The 26584-nt window shown below is 42.5% G+C and overlaps 1 protein-coding gene across 3 annotated transcripts in view; it reads right to left on the bottom strand.

The window, feature by feature from the left end:
- LOC140191077 (adhesion G protein-coupled receptor E5-like) overlaps window positions 1–22393 on the bottom strand; it is a 50330-nt gene extending 27937 nt beyond the window's left edge. For 2 of the 3 annotated variants that reach the window (XM_072248152.1, XM_072248154.1), the window contains exons 1-5: window positions 22297–22393; window positions 17772–17834; window positions 10476–10595; window positions 9291–9349; window positions 2371–2472 (exon numbers count right to left, since the gene is read on the bottom strand). In XM_072248152.1, the coding sequence (XP_072104253.1) occupies window positions 2371–2472; window positions 9291–9349; window positions 10476–10595; window positions 17772–17834; window positions 22297–22327 (375 nt within the window). In that variant the 5' untranslated portion in view covers window positions 22328–22393. The remainder of the gene's footprint in view (window positions 1–2370; window positions 2473–9290; window positions 9350–10475; window positions 10596–17771; window positions 17835–22296) is intronic. The other variant, XM_072248153.1, reaches the window with a different exon arrangement.
- Window positions 22394–26584: the final 4191 nt, after the last annotated feature.

The following is a 26584-nucleotide window of genomic DNA, read 5'->3' on the forward strand; positions in this document are numbered from 1 at the left end:
AAAGGCTCACAATACTCCTAGTGAGACCTCACTAGTGCTTTACAAATGTTCAACATTACATCCTTGCTTTTATATTCTGGTCCTCTCGAAATTAATGCTAATTGCCTTCCCCACCACTGATCTATTGCCTTCCCCACCATTAATGCATTTGCCTTCCCCACCACTGATCTAACCTACAAACTAACCTTTAGGAAATCCTGCATGAGGACTCCCAAGTTCCTTTGCATCTCATATTTTTGAATTTTCTCTCCATTTCAAAAGTAGTCTGCACTTTTTTTCCTTCTGTCAAGGTGCATGATCGTACACTTCCTAACACTGCATTCCATCTATGTCTTTGCCCATTCTCCTAATCAGTCTAAGTTCTTCTGTAGCTTCTCTGCTTCCTCAAAGGTATCTGACCTTCCTCCTATCTTCATATCTTCTGCAAACAAGGCTACAAAGCCATTAACTCCATCATCGAAATCATTGACATATAACGTAAAAAGAAGTGGTCCCTGCATTGACTAACGTGATTAACTGGTCTGTAGTTTCCTTTCTTCTTGAATCTGTCTAGTTTCTTGAGAGTGGAGTAACATTTGTAACTTTTTAGTCTTCTGCAATGATTCCAGAATCAATTGATTTATAAAAGGTCATTACTAATGCCTCCACAATCTCTTCAGCCACCGCTTTTAGAACCTTGGGGTGTAGACCATCTAGTCCGTGTGACTTACCTACCTTCAGACCTTTCAATTTCCCGAGAACCTTTTCCCTAGTAATGGCAACTTCAAGCACTTCTGCCCCTTGACACTCACAAACTTCTGCTATACTGCTAGTGTTTTCCACAGAGAAGACTGAAGCAAAATACTTATTCAGTTCATCCACCATTTCCTTCCAGCAGTCCAATATCTACTCTCACCTCTCTTATACTCGTTATGCGTCTGAAGAAACTTCTGGTATCTTCTTTAATATTATGGGCTAGCTTATCTTCATATTCCCTCTTTTCTTTATGACTTCTTAAGTTGCCTTCTGTTGGATTTTAAAAACTTCCCAATCTAACTTCCCACTAATTTTTGCTCCATTATTTGCCCTCTCTTTGGATTTTATGTTGACATTCTTAGCCGTCGTTGCATCATCCTGTCTTTAGAATACTTCTTCTTTGGGATGTATATTTCCTGCGCCTTCTAAATTGCTCCCAGAAATTCCAGCCATTACTGGCATCCCTGTTAGTGTTCCGTTCCAATCAATTTTGGCCAGGTCCTCTCTCATGCCTCTGTAATTCCTTTTATTCCACTGTAATTTCACATTAGCTTCTCTTTCTCAAATTTCAGGGTGAATTCTATCATATTATGATATCCAGCACCTAAGAGTTCCTTTATCTTAACTCCCTAATAAATTTTGGTTCATTGCACAGTCCATAACAGCTGATTCTCTAGTGGGCTCAACCATGAGCTGCTCTAAAAAGCCATCTCAAAGACATTCTAAAAATTACCCTCTCTTGGGATCCAGCACCATTCTGATTTCCCAATCTACTTGCATATTGAAATGTCTTGTCACTATCATAACATTGCCATTTTGACTTGCATTTTCTATTTCCCATTGTAACTTGTAGACCACAACTTTACCACTATTTGGGATCCTCTATGTAAGTTCCATCCAGTTCTTTTTACACTTGCAGTTTCTCAGCTTTACCTACAACAATTCTATACCTTCTGATCCCAGAGCACCTCTTTCCAATGATTTGATTTCATTTTTTACCAACGGACCTTCCCCCTCTGCCTACCCACCTGCCCTTTCAACGTGATGTGTGTCCTTGAACGTTAAGCCCCTAGCTATAATCTTTCAGCCACAATTCAGTGATGCCCACAATGCCATACATGCCAATTTGTAATTTTTCTAGAAGTTCATCTACTGCATGCATTTAAATATAACAGCTTCAGTCCTGTATTCACACTGTTTGATTTTTTCCACCTTTTACATTGTAGCTTATCCTGTTGACTACAATTGTCCCTTATCATCAGCTTCTCCTTGCTATCTGGCTCACTACACACCACCTCTGTTTGTAACTTACCCCATCCTCAGCACTGTCACTCTGGTTCCCATCCCATCATGTTCGGAATCCTCTCCATAGAGCTGATAGAGCTTAGGTCAGGAGTAACTTTTAAATCTGAGACTTTTGTAACTCTAAGTATTAAGACACACTGGATAAGGACATAACTCAGAGATCAGCCAGGATCTTGTTGGAAGATAGAACGGAATAGCTTCCTCTTTTTCCTGTGCTCCTGCTCTGTTGTGGGAAAGAGACTGAGTGAAGAGTGGTAAATGAACAAAACAACAGTTTAGCAGAGAGTTGATTAACCAGACCAGCCAAGGATAGGCTTTTGTCTAACTCACCGGCAGAATTAGATTACTGGAGCCATTCCTCTTGTAATTTTTGCAATTCTCAGTGATCAAGGAGGCCAAATTATAGAGATCAAGAAATGACACATTGTTATTCTGTGAATGAAATGCAAAAAGAGGATTAAATATAAGATTAACCATATTATAGATTGTTGCTACTGAGGTAGCTGTGGATTAGATGTCCACTGAGAGGACTGTGGCACTTTTATTCCATCCTTTAAAAAGTCTTTGCAAAGTAAACTGGGGAAAGACTTAAAGAAACCAAGACAAAAGTGACAAGTTACACTTGAACACTGGGATTGGCCAGTTGTTTCTGTGTATTAGAGAGGAGGGGGAGGGAGAGGGGAAGAGGCAAGGGCTGAGGGTGAGAGGGGGAAAGAGGTGAAGGAGGGGACAGAGAGATATGAAAATATAGAACATAGGACATAGAACATATATGGACACTTGAGGCTGTCTGCATGGAGTTTGCCCATTCTCCCTGTGACCAAAGGAATTTTCTTCCAAGTTGTTTGGTCCCCTCCACATCCCAAAGATGCGCAGGTTGTAAGGTTAATTTTCAAGGTGTTTTTCGAAATCTAGACACGGCACTTACATATATCATTTCCTGTCAATATGTTGTTAGCTTGACTCAACATCAATCAGCAATTCAGTGCAGATTTTACAGTTTATTTGCCATCGAGAATGTATGCTATGTGCAATTTGAATGAACTGGTTAATCACTTGAAGTCCTGTTGACAGAAGGTAACCCACTGTAAATACCTGGCTTGGTAATAGGAGGCAAAGGGTATTGGTCAGAGTCATAGAACACAACAGCCCAGAAACAGGCCCTTTGGCCTATCTAGTCCATGCCAAACTGTTCTTCCTCATCCCATTGACTTGCACCTGGAACATAGCCCTTTTTTCCATGTACCTATCCCAAATATTCCTTAAATGTTGCAATCAAATTTCCATCCAGCACTTCTGCAAGCAGCTTGTTCTGCACTCTCACCACTAAGTGAAGATCCCCCTCATATACATAGAACATAGAAGATAGAATAGTACAGCACAGTACAGGCCCTTCAGCCCACAATGTTGTGCCGACCCTCAAACCCTGCCTCCCATATAACCCCCCACCTTAAATCCCTCCATATACCTGTCTAGTAGTCTCTTAAACTTCACTAGTGTATCTGCCTCCACCACTGACTCAGGCAATGCATTCCACGTACCAACCACTCTCTGAGTAAAAAACCTTCCTCTAATATCCCCTTTGAACTTCCCACCCCTTACCTTAAAGCCATGTCCTCTTGTATTGAGCAGTGGTGCCCTGGGGAAGAGGTGCTGGCTATCCACTCTATCTATTCCTCTTATTATCTTGTACACCTCTATCATGTCTCCTCTCATCCTCCTTCTCTCCAAAGAGTAAAGCCCTAGCTCCATTAATCTATGATCATAATCTAGGCAAGGCAGCATCCTGGTAAATCTCCTCTGTACCCTTTCAAATGCTTCCACATCCTTCCTATCTTCCTATAGTGAGGCAACCAGAACTGGACACAGTACTCCACGTGTGGTCTCACCAGAGTTTTATAGAGCTGCTTCATTACCTCGTGACTCTTAAACTCTATCCCTCCACTTATGAAAGCTAACACCCCATAAGCTTTCTTAACTACCCTATCTACCTGTGAGGCAATTTTCAGGGATCTGTGGACATGTACCCCCAGATCCCTCTGCTCCTCCACACTTCCAAGTATCCTGCCATTTACTTTGTACTCTGCCTCGGAGTTTGTCCTTCCAAAGTGTACCACCTCACACTTCTCCGGTTGAACTCCATCTGCCACTTCTCAGCCCACTTCTGCATCCAATCAATGTCTCCCTGCAATCTTTGACAATCTTCTACACTATTTACAACACCACCAAACTTTGTGTCATCTGCAAACTTGCCAACCTACCCTTCTACCCCACAAGCAGGTCGTTAATAAAAATCACAAAAAGTAGAGGTCCCAGAACAGATCCCTGTGGGACACCACTAGTTACAATCCTCCAATCCGAATGTACTCCCACCACCACGACCCTCTGCCTTCTGCAGGCAAGCCAATTCTGAATCCACCTGGCCAAACTTCCCTGGATCCCATGCCTTCTGACTTTCTGAATAAGCCTACCGTGTGGAACCTTGTCAAATGCCTTACTAAAAACCATGTAGATCACATCCACTGCACTGCCCTCATCTATATGCCTGGTCACCTCCTCAAAGAACTCTATCAGGCTTGTCAGACATGATCTGCCCTTCACAATGCCTTGCTGACTGTCCCTGATCAGACCATGATTCTCTAAATGCCCATAGATCCTATCTCTAAGAATCTTTTCCAACAGCTTTCCCACCACAGACGTAAGGCTCACTGGTCTATAATTACCCGGACTATCCCTACTACCTTTTTTGAACAAGGGGACAACATTCGCCTCCCTCCAATCCTCTGGTACCATTCCCGTGGACAACGAGGACATAAAGATCCTAGCCAGAGGCTCAGCAATCTCTTCCCTCGCCTCATGGAGCAGCCTGGGGAATATTCCGTCAGGCCCCAGGGACTTATCCGTCCTAATGTATTTTAACAACTCCAATGTACCCCTTAAATATTTCACCTTTCAACTTTCATACCCCTTAAATATTTCACCTTCCATGACCTCTAGTTCTAGTCTCACCCAACCTCGATAGAAAAAGTCTGCATGCATTTTCCCTATCTACACCCCTCAATTTTGTATACCTGTAGCATATATCCCCTCATTCTGATATGGTTTCAGGAATAAAGACCTAATCTGTTCAACCTTTCCCTAATTTACGTCCTCATGTTATGACAACATTCTTGTAAATTTTCTCCAGTAACCCAGTGATCAGGAACAAGCATGACAGAGTCTTCTACCTTGAACACTGTGTGTTAAGAAAGTTGCTACGGACCAGGAGATGTCCAGTATGGTCTTGCCAATATAAAACTGTATAAAAGGTTAAATTAGAATTACACAATGGGCTGCATTCATGGAGTTTGGATGGACGAGGCATGATATGACACAGGTTACGAAAATACTAAGTCAAAACATTAGACCAGCTATTCGGCAGGTGGTCTCACTCCTAGGGACTCAGATGGGTTACATGTGCAAACATAGATTCAGTTCTGTTAGGAGTGAAAAACTGAAGCCCCTCTCTACACACATGCTGATCCATATTTGGACTCCTCTCCACAATGAGGCTGGGACAGGAGTTAATTTAAATCTAAGACAATTTTGTTAACTGTAAGAATTAAGGCACACAGGACATCGATACGAGTCATAGATCAGCCATGATCTTGGAAGATGCACAGAATAGCCTCCTCTTCCTGTGCAGGGCCCAACTCTGTGTTCCTGCTCCATCCTGGATAAGAGCTTGAGCAGAGGGTGGTAACTGAAGGAAACTGCAGTGTGAGCGCAGGGTTGATTAATCTGGGCATCTGGAGAGATATCGTGAATTAGACTAGTCATTATGGCTTGGTGTGTGGGAGGTCATAAGAACAAGTCTTACAAACTTGACTGTTTTTTTGATGAGGTGACCAAGAAGGTTGATATCAGAATCAGAATAAGGTTTATTATCACCGGCATGGGACGTGAAATTTGTTAATTTAGAGGCAGCAGTTCAATGCAATACATAATCTAGCAGAGAGAGAGAGAAATAAAAGTAAATAAAATAAAACATTATAATAAATAAACAAGTAAATCAATGACATATATTGAATAGATTTTTTAAAAATGTGCAAAAACAGAAATACTATATCACAATTACAGCATGGAAACAGGCCATCTCGGCCCTTCTAGTCCATGCCGAGCTCTTACTCTCACCTAGTTCCACTGACCTGCACTCAGCCCATAACCCTCCATTCCTTTCGTGTCCATATAGCTAACCAATTTAACTTTAAACGACAACATCAAACCTGCCTCAACCACTTCTGCTGGAAGCTCGTTCCACACAGCTACCGCTCTGAGTAAAGAAGTTCCCCCTCATGTTACCCCTAAACTTTTGCCCTTTAACTCTCAACTCATGTCCTCTTGTTTGAATCTCCCCCACTCTCAATGGAAAAAGCCTATCCACATCAACTCTATCTATCTCCCTCATAATTTTAAATACCTCTATCAAATCCCCCCTCAATCTTCTACGTTCCAAAGAATAAAGACCCAACTTGTTCAACCTTTCTCTGTAACTTAGGTGATGAAACCCAGGTAACATTCCAGTAAATCTTCTCTGTACTCTCTCTATTTTGTTGACATCTTTCCTATAATTTGGTGACCAAAACTGTACACAATACTCTAAATTTGGTCTCACCAATGCCTTGTACAATTTCAACATTACATCCCAACTCCTATACTCAATGCTCTGATTTATAAAGGCCAGCATACCAAAAGTTTTCTTCACCACCCTATCCACATGAGATTCCACCTTCAGGGAACTATGCACCATTATTCCTAGATCCCCCTGTTCTATTGCGTTCTTCAATGCCCTACCATTTACCATGTATGTCCTATTTTGATTAGTCCTACCAAAATATAGCACCTCACATTTATCAGCATTAAACTCCATCTGCCATCTTTCAGCCCACTCTTCTAACTGACCTAAGTCTCTCTGCAAGCTTTGAAAACCTACTTCATTATCCACAACTCCACCTATCTTAGTATCATCTGCATACTTGCTCATCCAATTTGCCACCCCATCATCCAGATCATTAATGTGTATGACAAATAACATTGGACCCAATACAGATCCCTGAGGCACACCACTAGTCACCGGCCTCCAATCTGACACACAGTTATCCACCGCTACTCTCTGGCGTCTCCCATCCAGTCACTGCTGAATCTATTTTACTACTTCAATATTAATACCTAACGATTGAACCTTCCTAACTAACCTTCCATGTGGAACCTTGTCAAAGGCCTTACTGAAGTCCATATAGACAACATCCACCGCTTTACCCTCGTCAACTTTCCTCGTAACCTCTTCAAAAAATTCAATAATATTTGTCAAACATGACCTTCCATGCACAAATCTATGTTGTCTGTTCCTAATCAAACCCTATCTATCCGGATAATTATATATACCATCTCTAAGAATACTTTCCTTTATACTTTATTTATACTTTATTGTATAAGTACTTTATACTTCATACTTTATTGTCGCCAAACAATTGATACTAGAACGTACAATCATCATAGCCATATTTGATTTCTGTGCTTCCTGCTCCCTAGATTACAAATCGATAGTAAATATTAAAATTTATTTATAAATTTATAAATACTGTTTATTTAAAAAGTGAGGTAATGTCCAAAGCTTCAATGTCCGTTTAGGAATTGGATGGCAGAGGGGAAGAAGCTGTTCCTGAATCGCTGAGTGTGTGCCTTCAGGCTTCTGTATCTCCTACCTGATGGTAAAAGGGAGAAAAGGGCATGCCCTGGGTGCTGGAGGTCCTTAATAATGGACGCTGCCTTTCTGAGACACCGCTCCCTGAAGATTGTAGGTTAGTGCCCAAGATGGAGCCGACTAGATTTAGAACCTTCTACAGCTTCTTTCGGTCCTGTGCAGTAGCCCCTCCATACCAGACATATGGACATATGGCCAGACATATGGACTTGGATAAGGCTTTTGATAAGGTTCCACATGCTAGACTGTTTTGGAATGTTAGATTGCATGAGATCCAGTGTGGGCTGGCTATTGGATACACAATTGGCTTGATGGTAGAAAGTAGGTGATTTTAGAAAGTTGTTCTTGGACTGCAGGCTGTGACAAGTGGTGCCTCAGGAGTCGGTGTTGAGCCCAGTGCTATCTGTCATTAGAAACATAGATACATAGAAAACCTACAGCACAATATAGGGCCCTCATAGGATACTCATTCAGAAGACTAAGATGCATGGGATCCATGGTGAATTGGCCATTTGGATTCAGAACTAGCTTGCCCATAAAATCACAGGTTAGCGGTTGAAGGGACTTATTCTATATGGAAGTCCATCATTAGCGGTGTTGCTAATATTACTGGTGGGCTGTGTTACTTGTACTATATAAGTGGTCACCCGATTAATGCTAATCAGAGAGTCCTAGTTTTGAGAATGTTATGTTTTGCATTGTCGCTTGGCCAAGCCACCAGTTTTCTTTTGGAATTCTTATGAATAAATTCTAGTCACTCTCTCTACATCAGAATATCTTTCCTCCACACTTGGGTCCTGACATTGCCAGTGCACATTGTGACACCGTGCTGTCCTGTTCTATGTTCTATTCTTCCATCCTCCACTCTGTTAAGAATCCTACCATTCACCCTGTACTTTGCCTTCAAAACTTTCCAAAGTGAATCACTTCACACTTTTCCGGATTGAACTCCTTTTGCCACTTCTTAGTCCAGCTCTGCATCCTATCAATGTTCCATTGTAAGTTCCTGTGAAGCAGTCTTGAATTAGGGCTCAAATATTTAAATATGAAAGTCACCCACTTAAGGCTATCATGAGGAGATCTACAGGTGCTGGAATTTCAAGCAACACACATAAAAGTTGCTGGTGAATACAGCAGGCCAGGCAGCATCTCTAGGAAGAGGTACAAAGGTACAGTCCTGATGAAGGGTCTCGGCCTGAAACATTGACTGTACCTCTTCCTAGAGATGCTGCCTGGCCTGCTGCATTCACCAGCAACTTTTATGTGTGTCACTTAAGGCTATCATGAGTTCTCGCACATGGTTGTGATGTGACCATTCTCTGTCAACAGAAGCAGTGTATGAATAACTTTGAGGTTGATTGATAGACATTGCAATGTGATAAGGGTGTAGAATTGGCTACAAACTGATCAGCCTCCTCATGACTTGAAAGGCTGACCTATCATCTCTTCCTGATTCATAGCTTTGTTTGAATGTTCTGGACCAATCAGAGTTACAGTGGTCACTTACCAAGAGCTGTTCACTTTCCTCTGTGGTTGTGAAATTGCTGACTTCTGGGCATTCTAGTTCTGTAAAGCAAACAGAATCCAACAACAAATCAGCTGGTGTTGTCCTGATAAGACCCCACCGCTCCAAGCAGCGAAAGCAACTGAAACCAGAGTGAAATTTCCTGGGACCGAGTTCAATAATATTGTGGCATAATTACTAATTAGCTAGCTGGCGGTATAGTGGCATCAGTACTGGACTTCGTGACAAATGGTCCTGGGTCTGAATCTGGCTGGCTCTTTGCATGGTTGACCGTTGAGCTAGCAACTAGGCCTTGTAAAAAACAGACAAATGTTAAGGAAGCGGCAAAAAAAAAAGCTGCCTGAAGAGCCACAAGTAGCTGAAAATTTTTGAAATTGATTAGTTCTCAATTATACAAGCTGCCATCAGGAAAAGGATTTATGAAATTACAGTATTATTAAAAATGACCCCTCTGAGGAAGTGCTGTTCTTATCTGGTCTGACCCAGGTGTGAGTCCTGATGCACAGAAATGTGGTCAGGGCTTCTAAGATGGACTTTAAATTCTGGCATTGTTGGTGATGGCCTTGTTTATAACAAGCAAAATTCCTGTTTCTGGACTCAATGCTCCACAAGCCATCAACACTGGTGGAGATTTGGTCCCAGAGAACGAGATCAATGGAGAGAGAAGAAATTTTAATAGCTTGGGTTGTTTCCTTTGAAAGGAAGATAAAGGCAGCTTCAGTGAAGACCTTCATTGGGGATTTGAAGGGGGAATGTGGAGGGGAGTCAGAAAAATTCAAAGTACATTGAACTTGTGGGGAAGAGAGTCAGACTAGTTGTGTTTCATTTCACAGCTCCTAGGCATTGTTACTTTGTAATGTAAATACAGGTGTCAGTTATTACTCTGTACAGTATGTGTGACCATTTCTACATCTCAGCCTTTGAGGATGAGACTTCAACCACAGGATGAATAGTACTCTAATGGTAGTCTATCTCCAACTTCTGCAACACTAGTATTGGGCAGTCTGAAAGGTGCACAACAATGGAGCAGTTGCGACTTCATGGACAGGAGATGGTTACAGAAGATTAGTCCAACAAATGCCAAGGCCCATTCTAGCTTGCCACTAGCACTTTAATTCTGTTACTGCCTGATCAGGCATGGATGAACATTTTGGTCTAATTGGTTACCCAGACACGGTTTCTTAGCAGCCTCCTTTCCTTCTTGGCAGATGCATTGGTAGTTGTCATTTAGAGGGAGGCATTTTGCCGTTTTATCACAAATATTGGCTTCCACGCAATAATTTTTAACTGTAAGAAAGAGAAAAGGTGAATAGCACATATTCCTGAATGTATCCCATACAATTAATTAATGTGTTAAATACAAACTGGTAGGTCCATTTTCACAGGTGGTTCCATCATTGGATGTTTGTTGTCAAGCACAATATTGATAGATTGCTGGGATTTGGAGGTTCAGACTCATGGTATATTTTCCTTATGAAATGAATTAATGAATGTAGTCAATTTGGTAAACATATTTTTGTGGATAGTGTAGAAGGTTACTGAAGGTTACAACCAGCCACTGATAGGATGGATTTTAGTAAGGTTTTTGACAAGATTCCTCATGGTAGACCCATTCAGAAAATCAAGAGACATGCTATCCAGAAAAACTTTGCTGTATGGATTCAGAATTGGCTTGCCCACAGTGGGCAGAAGGTTAGACCATAAGATATAGGAACAAATTAGGCCATTCAACCCATCAAGTCTGCTCTGCCAGTCCACCATAGCTGATCCCGGATCCCACTCAACCCCATACAGCTGCCTTCTCGCCATGTCCCTCGATGCCCTGACTAATCAGTAAACAATCAACTTCCGCCTTAAATATACCCACAGACTTGGCCACCACTGCAGTCTGTGGCAGAGAATTCCACAGATTTACTACTCTCTGGCTAAAAAAATTCCTCCTTACCTCTGTTCTAAAGGTTTGCCCCTCAATTTTGAGGTTATGCCCTCTAGTTCTGGTTAACCCTGCCACAGGAAACATTCTCTTCACATCCACCATATCTAGTCCTTTCAACATTCAGTAGGTTTCAATGAGATCTCCCCACATTCTTCTAAGTTCCAGTGAGTAGAGGCCCAAAGCTGCCAAGTGCTCTGGATATGTTAACCCCTTCATACCTGGAATCATCTTCGTGAACCTTCTCTGGATTCTCTCCAATGACGACACATCATTTCTGAGATATGGGACTCAAAACTGCTACAATACTCCGAGTGTGGCCTGATTAGTGTTTTCTAAAGCCTCAGCATTATCTCCTTATTTATATATTCTATTCCCCTTGGAATAAATGACATTTCGTTTGCCTTTTTTTTAATCACAGACTCAACCTGTAACTGAACCTCTGGGAGTCTTGCATGAGGACTCCCAAGTCTTTTACCAAAATACGTTATCATACGTTTCCCAAAACTATATTCCATCTGCCACTTTTTTGCATATTCTTCCAAATTGTTTAAGTCCTGCTACAATCGCATTGTTTCATCAGCACTACCTACCCCTCCACCTGTCTTCGTATCCACAAACTTTGCCACAAAGCCATCAATTCCATTATCCAAATCATTGACAAACAATGTGAAAAGTAGTGGTGCCAATACTGACCCATGAGGAACACCACTAGTCACTGGCAGCCAACCAGAAAAGGCCCCTTTATTCCCACTTGCTGCCTCCTGCCTGTCAGACGTTCCTCTATCCATGCCAGTATCTTTCCTGTAATACCATAGGATTTTATCTTGTTCAGCAGCTTCATGTGTGTCATCTTATCAAATGCCTTCTGAAAATCTAAGTAAATGACATCCACTGCCTCTCCTTTGTCCACCCTACTAGTTACAGAAACCATGCTGACTTGACTTACTTTGTCATTAGTCTCCAAATATCCAGAAACCTCATCCTTAATAGTAGACTCCAACACTTTTCCAACCACTGAGGTTAGAATAACCAGCCTATAATTTCCTTTCTTTTGCCTTTCTCTCTTCCTAAAGAGTAGAGTGACATATGCAATCTTCCTGTCCTCCAGGACCATGCCAGAATCAAGTGGTTCTTGAAAGATCATGACCAATGCATCCATTATCTCTTCAGCAACCTCTCTCAGGACTCTGGGAGGTAGTTCACCTGGCCCAGGTGACTTATCTACCTTAAGACCTATGAGTTTGCTTAGCACTTTTTTCTTTGTAATAGCAACTCCCCACACCTACTCTCTGCCACTCACAGACCTCTGGTACACTGCATCAGTCTTCACTGTGGAAGACACTAGCAAAGTACCCATTCAGTTCATCTGCCACTTCTTTGTCCCCCTGTTACTACCTCACCAGCACCATTTTCCAGTGGTCCAATAGCAACTCTCATATCCCTTTTACTCTTTATATAACTGAAAAAAACTTTTGTTATCCTGCTTTATATTATTGGCTAGTCTGCCCTCAGATTTCACCTTTTCCCTTCGTATAGCTTCTCTGATGCCTTTTGTTGGATTTTAAAAGCTTCTCAATCATCCAACTTCCCACTCACTTTTGCTACCTTGTATGCCCTTTCCTTGGCTTTTATGCAGTCCTTACCTTCCCTTGTCATCAGGGTTGCCTACCCTGCCATTGGAGAATTTCCTCCTCTGTGGGACATATCATTCCTGTGCCTCGTGAACTATCCCCAGAAACTGCAGCCATCTCTTGTCTGTCATCATCCCCGTCAGTTTCCTCCTCCAATCTACCTGGGCAAGCTCCTCTTTGATGCCTCTGTAATACCCTTTTTTTCCATTGCAATACAGATACATGTGAGTTATGCTTCTCCCTCTCAAATTGTAGTATGAATTCAATCATCTTATGGTCACTGTCTCTTAAAGGTTCCTTTATGCTAAACTCCCTAATAAGATCTGGGTTATTACACAACATCCAATGTAGGATAGCCTTTCCCCAAGTAGGCTCAAGCACAAGCTGCTCTAAAAAGCCAACTCTTAGGCATTCAACAAATTCCCTCTCTTGCAATCCAACACTAACCTGATTTTCCCAACCTCTTACATATGATTCCCGTAATTCCTTTTTCACTCTAGCAATTTCTTAACTCTACCCACAAAGATTCAACGTTCTTTGACCCTATGTCACCTCTTTCTGAAGACGTAACTCCATCTCTTACCAACAGAGCCACACCACCACCTATGCTTTCCTGTTTGTCCTTTTGAAACAAAGTATATCTTTTGATCTTAAGCTCCCAACTATGGCCTTCTTTCAGCCCCCAACAGCATACTGACCAATCTGTAATTACACCATGAGTTTATCCTCCTTATTCTGAATGCTACGTGCACTTAAAAACAGCACCTTCAGTCCTGCATTCTGACACCCTTTTGAATTTTGCCTCTGTGGTACAATTTAACTCTTTGCTCTGTCTACATTTGTATCCAATCAATGACTCATCCTTCCTTACGTTCATTTTATACCCATCATTACTTGTAAACCTGCTGGCTCATCCTAAGCTCTATGCAGACAAAAGAGGTGGGGGCGTGGCATTACTGATCAGAGATAGCGTCACAGCTGCAGAAAAGGAAGAAGTCATGGAGGAATTGTCGACTGAGTCTCTGTGGGTGGAGGTTAGAAACAGGAAGGGGTTTATAACTCTACTGGGTGTTTTTTATACACCACCCAATAGTAACAGGGACCATAAGTCCATAAGACAAAGGAGCAGAAGTTGGCCATTCAGCCCATCGGGTCTGCTCCGCCATTTTAACATGAGCTGATCCATTCTCCCATTTAGCCCCACTCCCCTGCCTTCTCACCATAACCTTTGATGCCCTGGCTACTCAGATACCTATCAATCTCTGCCTTAAATACACCCAATGACTTGGCCTCCACTGCTGCCCGTGGCAACAAATTCCATAGACTCACCACCCTCTGACTAAAAAAATTTCTTCGCATTTCTGTTCTGAATGGGAGCCCTTCAATCCTTAAGTCATGCCCTTTCGCACTAGACTCCCCCATCATGGGAAACAACTGTGCCACATCCACTCTGTCCATGCCTTTCAACATTCAAAATGTTTCTATGAGGTCTGCCCTCATTCTTCTAAACTCCAAGGAACGCAGTCCAAGAGCGGACAAACGGTCCTCATATTGTTAACCCTCTCATTCCCGGAATCATTCTAGTGAATCTTCTCTGTACCCTCTTCAACGTCAGCACATCCTTTCTTAAATAAGGAGCCCAAAACTGCCCGCAGTACTCCAAGTGAGGTCTCACCAGCGCCTTATAGAGCCTCAACATCACATCCCTGCTCCTATACTCTATTCCTCTAGAAATGAATGCCAACATTGCATTCGCCTTCTTCACCACCGACTCAACCTGGAGGTTAACCTTAAGGATATCCTGTACGAGGACTCCCTAGTCCCGTTGTATCTCAGAATTTTGAATTTTTTCCTCATTTAAATAATAGTCTGCCAAAGTGCATAACCATACACTTTCCAACATTGTATTTCATTTGCCACTTCTTTGCCCATTCTTCCAACCTATCCAAGTCTCTCTGCAGACTCTCCGTTTCCTCAGCACTACGGGTCCCTCCACCTATCACGGTATGTTCAGCTCCCAGAGACATGCATCCTTTAGCCACGTCTCAGTGATGGCCATAATATCATACCTGCCAATCTGTAGCTGTACAACAAGATCATCCACCTTCTTCCTTATGCTGCGTGCATTTAAGTATAACACCTTAAGACCAATATTTGGTACTTTTTGCTTTGATTTCACTGCAACTTTATTGCACTGCAACTCATCCCAATGGCTACAAATTTGCCCCATCACTTGCCTGTCTTTCCTGACATCTTTACTGCTCGCTATCTTAGATTTATTTCTGTTTTCCTCTTCCTCTGCTCTGTCATTCCGGTTCCCATCCCCCTGCCAAATTAGTTTAAACCCTCCCTAACAGCTCTATTAAACTTTCCCGCCAGGATATTGGTCCCCTTTGGGTTCAGGTGTAACCTGTCCTTTTTGAACAGGTCATACCTCCCCCAGAAGAGATCCCAATGATCCAAGAATCTGAAACCCTGCCCCCTGCACCAGTCTCTCAGCCACGCATTCATCTGCCTGGTCCTACTATTCTTGCCCTCACTAGCACAGAGTAGAGACATCAAGGAGTAGATAAGGAGACAGATTCTGAAAAGCATCAAGTTGAATAAGTCTCTGGGACTGGACGAGATGTACTCTAGGCTATTACGGGAGGCAAGGGAGGAGATTGCTGAACTGCTGGCAATGATCATTGCGTCATCAATGGGGAATGGAGGAGGTTGTAGAGGATTGGAGGGTTGCAGATGTTGTTCCCTTATTCAAGAAAGGGAATAGAGATAGCCCAGGAAATCATAAACCAGTGAGTTTTAATTCACTGGTTGGTAAGTTGATGGAAGAGATCCTGAGAGGCAGAATTTATGAAGATTTGGAGAGGCATAATATGATTAGGAATGATCAGTGGTGTGCCTCAGCGATCTGTTCTGGGACCCCTTCTCTTCGTGATTTTTATAGATGGCCTGCATGAGGAAGTGGAGGGATGGGTTAGTAAAGTTGCTGTTGACACAAAGGTTAGCGTGTTGTGGATAGTGTGGAGGGTTGGCAGAGGTTACAGCGGGACTTCGATAGGATGCAAAACCAGGCTGAGAAGTGGCAGATGGAGGTCAACCCAGATAAGTGTGAGGTGGTTCATTTTGGCCCTTGTGGCTAAAGAGATCAGGGGGTATTGGGGGAGAAGGCTGGTACAGGGTTCGGAGTTGGATGATCAACCATAATCATACTGAATGGCGGTGCAGGCTCGAAGGGCTGAATAGCCTACTCCTGCACCTATTTTCTATGTTTCTATGTTTCTATGTAAATATGATGGCAGAATATAGCATTAATGGCAAGACTCTTGGCAGTGTGGAGGATCAGAGGGATCTTGGGGTCCGAGTCATAGGACACCCAAAGCTGCTGCGCAGGTTGACTCTGTGGTTAAGAAGGCATATGGTGTATTGGCCTTCATCAACCGTGGGACTGAGTTTAAGAGCCAAGAGGTAATGTTACAGCTATATAGGACCCTGGTTGGACCCCACTTGGAGTACTGTGCTCAGTTCTGTTCACCTGACTATAGGATGGATGTGGAAACTATAGAAAGGGTGCAAAGGAGATTTAGAAGGATGTTGCCTGGATTGGGGTGCATGCCTTACGAGAATAGGTTGAGTGAACTCAGCCTTTTTTGCTTGGAGCGACAGAGGATGAGAGGTAACCTGATAGAGGTTTATAAGATGATGTGAGGCATTGACTGTGTGGATAGTCAGAGGGTTTTTCCCAGGACTGAAGTGGCTATCACAAGAGGATATAGGTTTAAGGTGCTTGATGCTTGGAAGTAGGTACAGAGAAGATATCAGGGATAAGTTTTTTTTTGTGCAGAGAGTGGTGAGTGCTTGGAATGGGCTGCTGGCGATGGTGGTGGAGGCGGATACCATAGGGTCTTTTAAGAGACTCCTGGATAGGTACATGAAGCTTAGAAAATTAGAGGGCTATGGGTATCTCGAGGTGATTTCTAAAGTAGGTGCATGTTCGGCACGTCATTGTGGGCTGAAGGGCCTGTATTGTGCTGTAGTTTTTTCTATGTTTCTATGTTCTAAAGACAAGTTGCTTTGACTCCTGTCTTTTCTGAGGTGACTGTGCCCAAATTTGGGCCCACTGCTCTGCATCATGATGAGCATGCTTTGCTCATCAGACTTGTGATGTCCTGTTCTGCACTCATTGTAGAGAATCTGAGAGGTAGGTGACATTTTCAAGGCAGCTCCTCTTTCCTGTGGATTGAAGAATCTGCACACGCCTGCTGGGCTGGTAAAACTTGTGATTTGATGGGCCGTAGTCTTACTTAGTTATACAATTCCTGTGTTCTTATTTTTGTGCAGCAATCATCAAATTTTGTATGCAGTCCATTTAGGAAGTTTCTCGGCAAGCCACATGTCCTAAGTTTCAAGCCTTTTACTATGAGCATGACATCACTTGTCTCCAAAGCTTATTGGCAATACTGTAGGTATTGAGAAGTCAGCAATAATCACTGGTTAGTAATACTGTGTAGGTACTGGGATGGTGACTCAGCAGGATGTACTTCTACAAAGGAAAGACATGAGACCGCAGGTGTTTCATCCTCGAAACTAGAGCAACAAACCAGCTGCTAGAGGAACTCACTGAATCAGCCAGTATCCATGGAGGCAGAGGGTAGTTGACATTTTGGCTTGCAAACCTGCATTGGGACTGAGACCAGGGGAAATATTCATATGAAGAAGTGAGGGGGAGGTGAGGCAGGAGCTTACAAGCAATAGGTGGAACCAGATGACCACAAAACCGGTAAGTTGGATATCTGCATTTAGAATGTACCAACATCACTAGAAAAGTATACATTTTGATATATTCTGTACTATTGAAACATTATTTTGAAGTATAACTAAGTGCTTATTACTTACTTTGATTTGCAAATGCCTGTGGAAAAGTCTCTCGTTTGCTCAAAATGGTACAGATATATAAACCTGTCAGACAGAGAATTCCATATTAGGCGCATTCAATCCAATGATTCCCATGGACCCTATATGCACTTAAATACATGTTAAATTAAGCAGCAATTAATGAAAACATTTTATTTTGAAATTCTCTTCCCATTTCATCAAGTAACGCTCATGTCCGTTGAAAGACCATTTGCAATCATTGATCTTTGGTGTCAAAGTCAGAGCTTTAAAAGAACTGCACCTTTGACAAATAACAAACATGTATTAGTTAGATTTATTATAAATTCTAATAATCATGGCAATTAATTTTCAACATTTCTAACCAAATTCTGCCAGGGAATGTTTACTTTACTGGCAACCCAAGTTGTTTAGTAGAGATTAGCTTTATTTGTCACAGGTATATAAGAACATTAATCTAAGGTAAGAGAATAAATCAAATCAGCTCGGATTGTGCTAGACAGCTTGCAAGTGTTGCCATATTTCTTGTGCCAATATTGTATGCCTAAAACTCACTAACTGTACATCTCTTTGGAAATGTGGGAGGAAACCCACACCATCACTGGCAGAATGTACAAACTCCTTACAGGCAGCCGAAGGAATCAAGCCCTAGTCTTACAGTTGGCTCTATAAAGCATGGCACTAACCACTACACTACCGTTTCTTCCTCAGTCTCCATCAGTCAGTGATCGTGAAAAAATTATCTCATTTATTTCAGCCAAGATGGAGGGAATGAATTCTAGAGAGCTTTACAGTTGGAGGAAGGGAATTCTGCCTAAGCAGGTCTTTGCACTGAATCAATTTCACTGGCAAAGCAAGTCTGCTGCTTGAGGGTTATTAGGTTGGGTACCTGATTCATCTGTATCTTTCTAAGAGTTGCACAGGGTAATTTCCTGAACATTTATGTTAGGTTTTGTTGCCCTAAGTTAATAGCTATATACTCTTCTGCATAGTGCAATGCCAGAAGATCCCTCAGCATCTTACCAGTATACAGAGATACTGCAACTGATGGCCAGGGCCATCTGCCACTACCTCTTTCCTTACCTTTGCTGCAAGTACTAGCCCAGGCTCTCTCTAATGCACCCCATTCACACACTGTATATATCCTGTGATCCCCCTCAACTCTTCTAACAAAGTGTCAGTATTACCAATACTTCCACTCATCCCCACACTCTTACTCTGCCCCTAACATGTACACGGGTAACATTTCAATATTCTCCAGTAAACCAGCCCTCTCTCTGTCCTTAGTTCTCCTTGTTCCTGTGTTTAGTGGTATGAAAACCCATTGAAACACACACAAAATGCTTTAAGAACTCAGCAGGTCAGGCAGTTTCCACAGAAATGAATAAACCATTCACAAGAATGGTTCCTTCCTTCCTGATCAAGGGTCTTGGCCTGAATTATTGACTGTTTCTTCTCCTCCATAGATCTGCCTGACCTGCTTAGTTCCTCAAGCATTTTGTGTGTGTTTCTCTGGACTGGCTTGATACATGACTCTATATCCACTTTTGTGATTGCCTCAGCAAATCACATCTGTGTTAAAACAGAGTAGGCATGAAATAGAACTGACCATCAAGCATTGACCGGAGCGTAGCAGAGTTGGCCCTGCAAGATCCCCTTACTAACATTTGCGAATGTGTCTTGACTGAGAGAGCTGCCCCATAAGGCTGCCAAGCAACATTATGATGCTGTCATCCTCACAGAATCATACCTTCCAGACAATGTGCTGCTTTCATGTTGCGGATACCCTCCATCACCTCTCATAACAATATAGCCATGATAAATGAGAGGACAGATCCGATAACTCAAGACTCAACTCAAAATAACTGTAAAGTGAACTTAAGCAACTTTAAGGGACTTCAGTTTTACCAAGGTTCCCTTATGCAAAGTTCAAATGCTATCTCAAGAGCAGTCTTTTCCACCTCACATCTAGTGTTTAGGCTGTTTGATCTGTATTTCGATGGAGGTTCTGATGAGATATGGGTGTATTGATTTGGGCTATTGTGAAAGAATTCTCCTATTGACAATGGTTTCCATCACTTGGCTGATAATTAGACTGCTGCAGCTTTAGCTGACATCAACCTTCAGCTGAGTTCCCAGCATGTCTATCTACACTTTTGACTGGATAAGAGTGGTTCCCCTGAAACCCCTTTTTACCAGGCAACTCTAGAGATGTGGCTCATTAATCCCTTGCTAAAAGCCACTGGATTCAGTAGTGAGAAAACCATCTTTCTCAAACTACAGTCACAAACAAGAGAAAATCTGCAAATGCTGGAAATCCAAGCAACGCACACGAAATGCTGGAGGAACTCAGCAGGCCAGGCAGCATCTATGAAAAAAAGTACAGTCGACATATCGGTCCGAGACCCTTCAGCAGGGCTGGTCAAGGGTCTCGGCCCGAAATATTGGCTGTTCTTTTCTATAGCTGCTGCCTGGCCTGCTGAGTTCCTCCAGCATTTTGTGTGTGTTTCTCAAATTCCATATGTCTAGTGCTGGTATGACTTGTTCCCACCAAACTGTGAAGTTGGAAAGTCTCGATCACCCTGAACCCTGATCTGTGTGTATACTGTGCAAGTACTGCCCCCATGCAATTAGTCGTTGGGAAGAAATACCAGATCGTAGTTTGCATACAATTATAAAGAAAATATATTTACAAATTTCAACTTTATGGAACAGTTAATAGGAAAAAAAGGGAAAAAATAAAAAGGGCCCATTACATTTAAACCAGTCCAAATGAGGACAAGTTGAAGCTCACCTGTAACTTACGAGCTGGACCCACAGTCTGCAGGAAAGCACACACCACCTTCTGAATGTTGCTCAAGATCTATCTCAAACAAACGGGCTCCCCTATGGGAGTATTGGTCCTTCCTCTCTGAAGCCATTCATCTGCACAAAGAACCTTGCGCAACAGGGACGGCATCCTCAGCCATCTTCCCTCCTGTCTTCTCCCAGCTTCTGCCAAAAAGACTTCAACCCACACTAGTGTCCGTCAGAAAACCTCTCCATCCAGCATCCTCGAGAACCTTTTCCCAATTCCACCATCCTGATTGGCTGACACAATATTCCTTAGTTCACCAACATAGCCCCTTATCTTTAACTCAAACCCAAACATGCTAAAAGCAGAACAGACTGCTCTTACAGAACTGCTAAAATGAAGCACTGACAGCGTAACAGTAAAGATCTTAATCAGGGTGTTACACCCCTAAATTGAGATTAATAGTTGAGCGAGGGATACACCAGGCTGTGAGTGAATATTATAGGAAGTTTTCAGCAGATACAAAGATTGGTGGCATCGAGGATAATGTAGAACGCTGTAAAAGGATTACAGCAGGATATAGAACAGTTGTAGATATGGACAGAGCAATGGCGGATGGGGTTTAATTTGGGCAAGTGTGGGATTTGGGAAATCAAATGTAATGAGACGGTACATGGTTAATGTCAGTGCCCTCAGCATTGTTAATGTACAAAGGGATCTCAGTGTCCAAGTCTATAGCTTCCTGAAAGCAACCATAGAGGTTAATAGGGTGGTAAAGAAGGTGTTTATTAGTTGAAGCAGGTTCAAGTGTTGGGAAGTTATATTGCAGCTTTATAAAACTTTAGTTAGCCCAATCTGGAGTGTAGCATTCTTTTCAGGTATCCCCATTACAGGAAGAATGTAAAAGCTGTGGACAGAGTACAGATGAGGTTTATCAGGATGTTGTTAGTTAGTTATAACATGGAAGGAAAGGAAAGGAAATTGCCTTTTAAACTCACGAGAGAGCATAGGCCATCAACTTTTTGCTGTTGATGTTTCTGTAGCAGGCAATTTCTTTTTCACGAGGTCGAGCTGCTAGCTCGTCACTCAACCCAGCACGGATGGAAAGCGTGCCTGGGGAGCCGGCTGGGTTCGAACTTGGGAGCCTTCGCTCCGAAGACTGACACTGATGCCACTACGCCACCAGCCAGCCTAGTTATAACATGAGCTTTTTTCTCTGAAGTGTTTTCTCTGTCATTCTCTGTTAAAATTCCTCTGTCTTATTTTCTTAATCCCCACATCTCTGAGAACTCATCGTTCTTCTGGTTCTGGCCTGCATTCATTCTTCACTTACCCTACTATTGGCAATTGTACCTTCAGGCACTGAGCTCTGGAGTTTCATTACTGACCTTTCTCCAGCATCCTCTCTCTCTTTGGGACACAGTTGATCTCTGTTAGCTAAGTGACACTTTTAGAATGAGCACTTTAACATCTTGACAAAACCTTTACATTCATTGAGTTTTTGTGTTTTATCTAATATCTTTTGTCTTCCCCATATTTAATTTTTATTACTTCAGAAACCCCTTCTGCTAACTCCTTTCAATCCAGAGACATTGTGCTTTTGTCTTTTGAGCTTTGTGCAAACTGTGCAGAGAGATTCTCAGTCCAGTGCAAACTTTCCCCGTTCCTCACCTTTAATTCTTCCATTACCCACAATTAATAGCCAGTCAGATAACTTTAACAAGTTTGACTTACCCAGTACGAGGGTCAGCCATACTTCCTTCATATCAGCTCTGCAGACGTTCAGACTTCACTACACAAATCCTTTACCATTTGAGTGTTACCATGGCAGAAGAAGGAAACCGAAATTGTGGTGCAACAACTTCCTTTACTACAGTAGAAAACTGGTGTTACCAAACATGAAAAAAAATAGGAAGACAGATAATATGTTAACCTCCATCGCAAGAGGAGTTGAGCATGAGAGTAAAGATAAGGCAAATTTCTAGATCTTACTGCCTGAGGAAGTGGTGAAGACAGACATAACATTTAAGAAATACCCAGATGACCATTTGAATTGCCAAACTCAAAGGTGATGGTCCAAGTGTTATGGTAAATGTGATCAGTGTAGGTGGGTGGGATAATGCATTTGGGGTTGCTTCTCTAACTCCATCTTGTAACAATTACATGGGACCTTGTGAGACTGCATCTGGAGCCATGGGGACAATTTGTTCTCCTAACTGCAGCCAAGTGGCATCAACAAGAACCACGAAGCTCATGGTGGACCAACTTGCAGTTCAGTTATTGTGAGGACTTCATTGTTTACTGCTGAACTTTTCAAACAGGATGCAAGCTGGAAGGAAGCTCGTAAAGTACTTGTTTTTGAAAAGGCTAACATCTTATCTCACCTCTGTCACATGACAATATCACCAAGTAGTGCAGTCTACAGAACTCATCCCTGGCCCATATAAATAAATGGGAAAGAGCTCAGCAGGGCATCCAAGACTGGAAATGGAATAGTTTAGGAACTATCAGCCAGTGTTGGTACATATTGGCACATGGCAGAGGTAGAGAAGGTGACGAGGTCCTGAAGAGACATTTTAGGGAGGTAGGTAGAAAGCTGAGAAACAGGACCTGCAGGGTAGTAATCTCTGGATTGCTGCCTGTGCCACATCCCAGTGAGGGTAAGAATAGGATATTTTGGCAGATGAATGTGTGGCTGAGGAACTGGTGCAAGGGATAGGGGTTTAGATTAATGGATCATTGAGATCCCTTCTGGGGAAGGCATATTATACAAAAGGGATGGGTTACACCTGAACTGGAGGGGTTCAATATCCTTGCTAAAATTATTTGTGTGGGTTTAAACTAATTTGGCAGAGGGGATGGGAAAGGAAGTGATAGTGCTGAAGATGAGGCAGTTGGCTTACAAACAGAGTAATGTGTAGGGTTGTCAGGATGCTGGAGCAGGGATCCAATCACAGACCCAGGACTGTGCACACACAGTAATATTAATCGAGAAACAAATCCTGAGGTGCAAACAAAGTAGGCATCAAAGTTCAGGCAGAGATCAAAACATCTAGAGAAATCCAAAGACCAGAATTGGGAAACAGGCAAAGTGGATATTCAGACAGACAGAGTACAGATACAAATGCTAGAACAGCTCAGGAAAACTCACAGGCACAATCTGGCAATGAACAGGTGAAAACACAGGACTGAAATACACTGAGCAATAAACAGAGAGGCAGATGATAGTTGGAGACGCAGATGGCAGCAATACAGGTAATAATGAGAAGCAGATGAGAGACGGAGTACTCAGTAATACAAGGGCTGGAGTAGAGCATGAGCGGAGAAGGGAGCACATGGCAATACAAAACCACAGACTGACAGCTGGGGGGGAGCACACAAAAAGACAGAGTTCAACTGGAGGTACTGATGAGGGCAAAAGGATGGAAGCAATAGGATGAGTTTGAATGTAAAAGGCAGACAAAATTGAAAAGAGTGAAACAGGACTAAAGGTGTTATATCTGAATGTGTGTAGTATACGGAATAAGGTCAATGAACTACAGACTGGCAAGAATAATATTGTAGGCACCACTGAATCATGGCTAAAAAAACATTACAGTGGGGATCTTAATGTCCAAGAATACACATTGTATTGAAAGGATAGGCAGGAAGGCAGAGAGTGTGGCGTGGCTGTGTTGGTAAATCATTAGAAAGAGATGACGTATGGTCGGAAGGTATTGAATTGTTGTGGATAGAGCTAGGGGACACAAAGGGTAAAAAGATCCTGATGGAAGATGTATACAGACCCCCAAAGAGTAGTAATGATGTGGTCTACAAGTTACAATGGGAGATAGAAAGTGCATGCCAAAAGGGCAATGTTACAATAGTCATGAGTGATGTCAATATGTAGGTAGATTGGGAAAATCGATTTGGTGCGGGATTCCGTAATTTCTAGAATGACTTTTTAGAGTAGGTTGTGGTTGAGCTCACTAAGGGGTCTGCTATTCTGGATTGTGCAATAAAATCATAAGACCATAAGACACAGGAGCAGAATTAGGCCATTAGGCCAATTGAGCCTGCTCTGCCATTCCATCTTTGCTGATCCCAGATCCCACTCAATCCTCAACATTTGCCTTCTCACCATATCCTTTGATACCCCAATTGATCAGGAAATGATCAACTTCCACCTTAATTATACCCATGGACTTGACCTCCACTGGGCATTCCACCGATTCACTACCCTCTGGCTAAAAAATTCCTGCTTACCTCTGTTCTAGAAGGTCACCCCTCTGGTTCTGGATGCCACAACCATAGGGAACATCCTCTCCACATCCACTCTTTATATAACAGAAAAAACATTTGGTATCCTGCTTTTTGTTAATGGCTAGTTTACCCTGATATTTCATCTTTTCCCTTCTTATAGTTTTTTAGTTACCTTTTGCTGGATTTTAAAAGTTTCCCAATCATTCAGCTTCCCACTCACTTTTGCTACCTTTTTTGCCCTTTCCTTGGTTTTTATACAGTCCTTAACTTCCTTTGTCAGCCACCGTTGCCTATGCCTGCCATTTGAGAACAACTTCTTCTGTGGGACGTATCTATCCTGGGCCTTGTGAACTATTCTAGAAACTTCTGCCACCTCTGCTCTGCTGTCATGCCCACCAGTATCCCCCTACAATCCACCTGGGCAAGCTCTTCTCCCATGCCTCTGTAATTCCCTTTATTCTATTGCGACACTGATACATGGGACTTATGCTTCTCCCGCTCAAATTGCAGTATGAATTCAATCATATTATGATTACTTGTGTTGGGCACGTGGCCAAGTGGTTAAGGCGTTCGTCTACTTACCTCAAGGTTGCTAGTTCGAGCCTCAGCTGAGGCAGTGTGTTTTTGCCCTTGAGCAAGGCACTTAATCACACATTGCTCTAGTCTGTGCGAGGAGCGGTGCCCCACACAGACTTCCAATCTGCGCCTTGTAAGGCATGAAAATGCCCGACACAGGCCTCTCATGGTCAAATTCGATGTTCCATCCATCCGTCCTATGATTACTTACTCCTAAAGTTTTCTTTATGTTAAGCTCCCTGGTAAGATCTGGCTTTATACGCAACACCCAATCTAAGATAGCTTTCCTCAAATAGGTTCAAGCATAAACTGCTGTAAAAAGCCACCTCATGGGCATTCAACAAATTCCCCTTATTATGTGCCTTTTCAATCTCAACTCCACATCCTGGCTACTATTTTGAGACCTATATATGATTCCCATAATGTTTTTTTATGGTGTGAGCAGATCCCTGTTTCCATCCAGGGGGTCAGTGTGGACATGATGGAGGATTACAAATACCTGGGGATACGAATTGACAATAAACTGAACTGGTCAAAGAACACTGAGGCTGTCTACAAGAAGGATCAGAGCCGTCTCTATTTCCTGAGGAGACTGAGGTCCTTTAACATCCACCGGACGATGCTGAGGATGTTCTACAAGTCTGTGGTGGCCAGTGCGATCATGTTTGCTGTTGTGTGCTGGGGCAGCAGGCTGAGGGTAGCAGACACCAACAGAATCAACAAACTCATTCGTAAGGCCAGTGATGTTGTGGGGATGGAACTGGACTCTCTGACGGTGGTGTCTGAAAAGAGGATGCTGTCCAAGTTGCATGCCATCTTGGACAATGTCTCCCATCCACTACATAATGTACTGGTTGGGCACAGGAGTACATTCAGCCAGAGACTCATTCCACCGAGATGCAACACAGAGCGTCATAGGAAGTCATTCCTGCCTGTGGCCATCAAACTTTACAACTCCTCCCTTGGAGGGTCAGACACCCTGAGCCAATATGCTGGTCCTGGACTTATTTCCTGGCATAATTTACATATTACTATTTAATTATTTATGGTTTTATTACTATTTAATTATTTATGGTGCAACTGTAACAAAAACTAATTTCCCCCGCGCTCAATAAATTATGACTATACCCTTGCAGTTTCTAAACTCCACCCACAAAGATTCAACATTCCCTAAACTTATGTCACCTCTTTCTGAAGATGTAGT

Source organism: Mobula birostris, chromosome 32 (assembly GCF_030028105.1).
Source record: "Mobula birostris isolate sMobBir1 chromosome 32, sMobBir1.hap1, whole genome shotgun sequence".
Classification (NCBI taxonomy): Eukaryota; Metazoa; Chordata; class Chondrichthyes; order Myliobatiformes; family Myliobatidae; genus Mobula; species Mobula birostris.